Source organism: Chelon labrosus, assembly GCF_963514085.1.
Source record: "Chelon labrosus genome assembly, chromosome: 6".
NCBI classification, from domain to species: domain Eukaryota; kingdom Metazoa; phylum Chordata; class Actinopteri; order Mugiliformes; family Mugilidae; genus Chelon; species Chelon labrosus.
Window position 1 is genome coordinate 22,672,310 of NC_140342.1, and position 6,926 is coordinate 22,679,235.

Genomic DNA, 6,926 nt, shown 5'->3' on the forward strand with positions numbered 1-6,926 from the left:
AGCTTCAACCTACAGTATTCTTGTTCAATAGAATCTCTGACTGACCTGCCCATCCATCCTCAGCACTTGATATTTTTTATGCCAGGATCTATACTGCTTTTTTGATTAACCATTGACTGTATATACTAGGAAATAATGTTTGTGTACCTGTTGCTTCAATGCAGAGCATCAGTCCAAGTATCAGAGAGAGAGACATGGTAGAGCTTCTTGCTTTGTCGAATATAACATGTAACAGTGTGAAGTGTTCTCTTAAATGCACATAGGTCAACTTCTCTCATCCAGTTAACTCTTAACACACTTTTTACTGCTTGATCTCTTTTGATGAAGACTGAAATCAATTCAACTATGAAACTATTTCTCAACAAAGCAAGTTTAAATGTAAAAGTATGAACCAACATAAATACTATCATCTTCTACAAATCCTCCAGGTTTGTCTGTATTAAACATGTGTAGCAGTACGATGCGTGTCTGCTCTTGAATGCAACCTGCTGCTGTTGGGCCCTCACAGGGTTTTTATGGCCAATCAGGGCCTGAGGCTAGGGCTAAGCTCTTTTCTGAGAGTCGTCTCTATTGCCACGGCTACCAAATAAGACTCAACTCTTTCGGCTCCCTATTGTAGCCCAACACAGCAAACATATATGGTTTGTGTGTTGATAAGCCTTTTTGATTTAATGTTTTTATGAGAAGCCTAATAATTGTCTAATTTTGTGCAGTTATTGTCTTACAAAAGTATTATTACTTTTGTTTAATATTTTAATAAAACTGTTGAAACAAATGAACAAAACGGTGGAATCAAATCCACACATGTAAAAATGGAACCAAACTCAGAAAACAAACGGTACAAATGCCTTTAGTGCATACTGGCATTGAGAACAATCAGATGCCTCAGCTTTGATGGGCTGATGCGATTCCTTCTCTCCGTAAGTATCTGCCCTGTTCACTGCTGTGTACTGTCTTCATCAGTGGTCCACAGTCTGTCCCCTCTCTGGTTTTACATAATGGTACGATCCTAAGTCCACATGGTGTGCCCATCAAAACAAAGTTCTGCCCCTCTTTCCTCACACAAGCAGAGATGAATGAGCAAAAGGGAAAAAAAAAGAATAGTGGAGCCGACTCCCAACAGGTGAGAGCCGATTCTTCTGATTCATTACCAAGCATCGGCTCTTAGAGTCGGCTCTTTTGCACATGACACATCACTTACTCCTTGCTTCTCTCTCTGGGTCCTTTGGTCACTGCTGATTGTTATTTACAGTGGATGGTGGCCCATTCATTCTACACTTCGGTCATCCTAGCTATAGAGATGGGATTTATGGTTCTTTGAAGTTCAAAAGACTGGCTCATTGTTACAATCATTTATTTTTTAGAAGTCAACCAGGGGTAACTCGTTTTTATCAAGGAAACAATGACTGGTAGCAAACATTCCACAAGGTGGTGCCATATCCTCATGCTTGAACAGTGAAAAAACTTTGTGGCACAATAGAAACGACACAGGCTACAGATAACTTCCATGCAAAACAACTTTACTGTAAAAATGTCCAAACAAGATAACAACACAGAAAAAATATAAAAATAACACCTAAGAATAAATAAAATGTATGTATATACAATAAAATAAATAAAACTATGAAAAATAGGACTTGATAAAAATGTGAATGCAAAATTCTAGAACAATAACATTCTAGAATAATAAAGCAGTTGCATCCGTTTCAGCTTCTCCTTCCTCAGGGACTGGCTGCTGGCTGGGTCCACTGCTGCTTTGTATTGGTCACTTGGTGCAGACTGCTAGCATGCTGCCTGTAGGGCTAATCCTTAACGGGATGTTTTAATGTGTGAAAGAGACCTATTTTTATGTTTTTTCCTTTTCTTTATGATGCTTTGAATTTAGTCTTTAGATTCAGATTTTGGTTTTTTTTCTGTTACTTTATTGATTGTTATTTTCTGTTATTTTGTTTACCTGATTCAGGTTAGGTTTCTGTTTAGTTTGATGTAGCTTTATAATTCATCATTTAATGTTACACATTATTTGGTAATTGTGTCTGGTAAGCTTCTTCTTTTGTTTACTTTATTTTCCATATTGTAAATTTAAAAATTAGTTTTCCTTGTTTTTAGATTTTTCTTGGTCGACTGAAAATATCTTTTTTCATCACGGTTTCTGATCCTGTTTGTGATTTTGCTCATTTTTGTTTTTTTACATTCGATTTGTGTCATGTAAGCCCCATTAATTTTATTTTCTTTCCCTTTCAGTTGCTGTGAGCCCAAGGTGGTGGTCCTGGTGCCCTGGAGGTGGTCCCACTGTTATTGTGTGAGCGAGTGCAGCTCCTATACTCCAGGCTGTGTTAACTTGTCCTCCCAAGAAAAATACACTTTGCATTTAGATTATAGAAAATATTTAAATATTTGTGTTTTTTTTTTTTTTTTATAGAAACATTTGTGATGACATCTCAAACACTGGAATATAAAGGGTAAAAAGTCAGAAATGAATCAAGTATTTGATATTTATGAATAGGACTGTGAAGGTTCTCAGTCATCCAGGTCGTGATATATATATATATATATATATATATATATATATAAAAAAAGGTTTAAAAAAGGCAACTGGACTTGTAGAGTTTTTCAGAAGACGTTTCGTCAAAACTCATCCGAGAAGCTTCTTCAGTTCTGAACTGCAGTCTACAAGTCCAGTTGCCTTTTTTAAATCTTTTTTTGTTTTTGGATATTTATGAATAGGACTGAAGTTGATTAAAATATTTATGTGAAAAAAAAAAGAAATATTAACATGTGCTATTACTATGGCATTTTCGAAGAGGACACTTTTTGTCCCTTAATGGTAAAAATAGAGTATTATGGAATTTGTTTTTGAAATATCAAAATTTGTTACAAAATACACACATTGCCAAATATCATAGCAACAAGCATAACCAATGTTGAGTAATCAAAAAAATAAAACTTGAAAAGGACACTTTTGTCCCTATCAGGGCGTTTAATGTTGAGTAACAACACATCCACACATCACAGCCGCCTTATCAGAAAGAACCACATCTGAGGTTTACTGTCCTCTACATTATTTATTTTATATATACTTAATGTATTACAGGATATATATAGAATGTTATATTTTAACTGAAGATGACCTCAGGTTTCAACAGAAAGACAGTACAGACCAGACAGAGGAGAGAAAGCAGAAGTGGTGACACCTCGATTTCAAAACCAGTTTTGGCCTGAGAACCAACTTCATTAACAAATATGTAGAGGCTTTTGTCATGTCTGATGTAAATACAGTGTAAATTTATGAAATATTTCTTGTGCATTTGGATGTCGTAAAATCATGTTTACAGTGTTTGTTGTCTCTTGTCTCTGTTTCTTGTCTCAAGCTTGCTGGACTCTTGTTAGGTGGGTCTGATCTGGAGTCTGGGCCCCCACCAATCTGTACTGTGTTTATTGCTTGTATTCATTCCAAACGATTTTACAATTTTAACTGGGCCCCATAAATATTGTTTTTTGGGGATTTTTCCAGATGACATCCTCATCCTCCACAGGTAACTTTAAGATTTCCACTAGAAGAGATTGAGCTCTATGTACATTTGACTAGTGGAGAACTGTTTATTCTTGTTTCCTGATCTTCTCCATGAGGTGGACACTGATGATGACAGACACCAGGATGATCAGACCAACAGAGAACACGACTGTCTTCACCAGACAGATGGAGACACCATCAGAGAGACCTGCAAACATGATAAAAGCGTCAGAGCAAAACCACAACAGGTTCAGCTACATTAACCTTTATGTTATTATTAGCTAAATGTTTTGGCTGTCAGTCTTACCAGCATGTAGGGAACAAACATCCTGAATCTTTGCCATTTTCCTCGTCCAGCTGACTTGGTTGCTATGGTTACAGATGATTGCATCATTGGACAGGTGGACACGGAGGGAAGCTCCAGAGTTGGTGACCTTTGATTGCTCTCCTCCCTCCTGAGAGCAGGTTTTGTTGACACATCTGAAAGTGCTGCTGATGTCTGAGTCCTCTGTGCTGCAGGTCACAGTGAGGTTACAGGAGTCTGAGCTGATGGACACAGAGTCTGGATTCAGATCAACTGGAGACACTGGATCTGATGGAGGAAAGTAGGTGGAGGAGGTTTAGAAACATGACAGCAGATGTTCTCTGTCAGTGTCTGAAATGTTAAGAAACCTACCTTGAACTGTGACCATGTATTCAGCTATTGTTTGGTCTTTAGCAACTATCACATGTGCTGTATAAACTCCACTGTCTGCATGTTGTAGATTCTTCAATTTCAATGAGTAATTTTCCACAGAGAACTCAACCCTTCCAGTGTAACCTTCAGAGACTGTTGGTCCTCTAACAGGTGAATATTTTACTATAATATTGGGTGTATTAAATTTCCAGGAAAGAAGGTCAAATTCCTTTGGAGCATTATCCATGACTTCCAGAAGTACATCATCTCCTCTCTTCACAAACACAGGAGTCACTTCACTGGACCCTGTAAAACAGTAGATACATAATAATGAAAAATAAAATTCTAACTCAATATACAGCATAGTTTTTAATGTCAATACTTTATCCTACATGTTTGCTCTCCATCCTTCATATTTAACCATGTGACACCTTTTCAGATGTGTCTGGTTGAGGAAATCAAGCTCATGCACCACCTAAAGACACTTGCACTGCCACTGCAAGGACAGCAGAGGGGCTGCAAGGGGACGTAACGTTTTGTCTTGTTCCTGCTGACAACTATTCAATGTGTTCAAAGCTTTACTTGAAAATCAAAGAGGCAAACCTCTTTCTACAGTATATTAATAACTCTTGTCACATTTTGCCCCACGACAGAAAACTTTTTACATTTCTTTACACCTCTACACAGTCTCTACTGAAAAAAGTGAGACTTTCTTCCACTTTGTCATTTTTCTTATAACATTACATATTAGTTTAGGTCTTAATTTGTTCACAGTTTATTTCAATAAAAAGAAGCCATTTTTATAAACCCCTCCCTCTTTTTATATCTGTGCTCTCTTGGTCCATCTGTTCATGATTCTACATATAAAGAAAGATAAACTACTGTCATCTTCTCTTCTCTAATAGAACAACACATTCTTTCAGGTTACATGTGTGTTTTACTAATCATTAGATAAAAACTCAATCAACTTGTGCCCCTACTGCTACTTTTATTAATCCAAACAAAGAAGCTGCTATCATTGCTGTTCCTGTTATCAACATTTAATTAGTCAGTGTTCTTGTCCTACCTGTTACTTCAAGACAGAGCATCAGTCCAAGTATCACAGAGAGAGACATGGTAGAGCTTCTTGCTTTGTTGAATAGAAGTGTAACAGTGTGAAGTGTTTTTCACCAACCACTGCACCACAAGTTACAGTCTAGTCATCTCTGTGTTTTTCCGGTTTCATGGTGTTACCTCATAAATGCACGTAGGTCAACTTCTACTATTTGTATATAGAGGTTAGTTATATGGTTTAATACAGTCTCTTTTGCTTCTGGCTTCTCAAAGTCTGGCTGCTGGGTGGGTCCACTGCTGCTTTGTATTGGCCACTTGGTGCAGCCAACGTCGTGTGTAAGACTGCTAGAATGCTGCCTGTAGGGCTAATCCTTAACCGGATGTTTTAATGTGTGAAAGAGACCTATATTTCTGTTTCTTTCCTTTTCCTTATGATGCTTTGCATTTAGTCTTAGTTCCAGATTTTGTTTATTTCCAGTTATTTTGTTTAACTGATTCAGGTTAGGTTATTTCTTTTAGTTTGATGTAGCTTTATAATTCATCATTTAATCTAGAATCCTTTATTGTCATTATGTGGGAACATAACAAAATCTTGTGCGGTAGCTCCTGGCTTAAATAGTGCAATATAAAAGACAATAGAATAGGCAACAATTTTTAACTATAAGAATAAAATAAGATAAAAAGTAAAAATACAGCTGTACAAATATAACATAGGAATGAATAGTTAGCAGCAAACCTTGTACACAGTGCAAACATTGCAATGATTGTAAAGTGTCCATGGCGGGGGTGGGTGGGGTCAGGGGGGAGGGTTGAGTGTGTGTGTGTGTGTGTGTGTGTGTGGGGGGGGGGGGGGGGGGGGGGGGGGGGGCTGGAGGGGGTTTGACTGACTTCATAGCTCTGGGAAGAAGCTGTCTCTGTCTGTTGGTTGTGGTTTTGATGTTTCTGTACGTTTTCGTGAAGGAAGAGGTATAAACAGCCCATGGCCCGGGTGGGTGGGGTCTGTTGCGATGCGTCTGGCCCTCCTCTGGTCTCGGGCAGCATAAACAGAGTCCAGATCTGGTAGACGACAGCCCACAATCCCCTGTGCTGTCCTCACCACCTTAGCTAAGTCCTTCCTGTTCTGTGCAATGTTACACATTATTTGGTAATTGTGTCTGGTAAGCTACTTCTTTTGTTTACTTTATTTTCAATATTGTAAATTTAATAATTTGTTTTCCTTCTTTTGGGATCTTTCTTGGCTGACTTAAAATATAATTTTTCATCACGGTTTATGATCCTGTTTGTTGTTTTGTCCTATACTCCAGGCTGTGTTAACTTGTCACCCTGAGAAAAAATCCACTTTTCATTTAGATTAATGAAAATATGTAAATTATCTGTCGAAAAACTGGTGATGCCATCGCAAAAGTCAGAGATTAATCAAATATTTGGTATTTATGAATAAGACCGAAGTTGATTAAAACATATGTGATTTTTATGGCATTTTTGTGGAGGACACTTTTGTCCCTTAATGGTAACAATGTAACAATTTAGGTTAGACAGTGTAAAAACTAGAGTACTATGGGATTTGTTTTTGAAATATCAAAATCTGTTAAAAAACACACCTTTGCTAAATATCATAGCAACAAGCATAACCAACGCTATGTAATCAAAAAATAAAACTTGAAAAGGACACTTTTGTCCCTA

The 6,926-nt window shown here is 37.4% G+C and overlaps 1 protein-coding gene across 1 annotated transcript; it reads right to left on the reverse strand.

The window, feature by feature from the left end:
- Positions 1–3,159: 3,159 nt before the first annotated feature.
- On the reverse strand, positions 3,160–6,381 carry LOC311488882 (SLAM family member 6-like; the record flags this gene model as incomplete). Its single annotated transcript, XM_084545744.1, has 3 exons — positions 3,160–4,106; positions 4,191–4,496; positions 6,192–6,381. 3 exons carry the CDS (start codon positions 6,379–6,381, stop codon positions 3,796–3,798), a joined length of 807 nt encoding a protein of 268 aa, XP_084401870.1. The 3' UTR covers positions 3,160–3,795.
- Between the last annotated feature and the right edge of the window lie 545 nt (positions 6,382–6,926).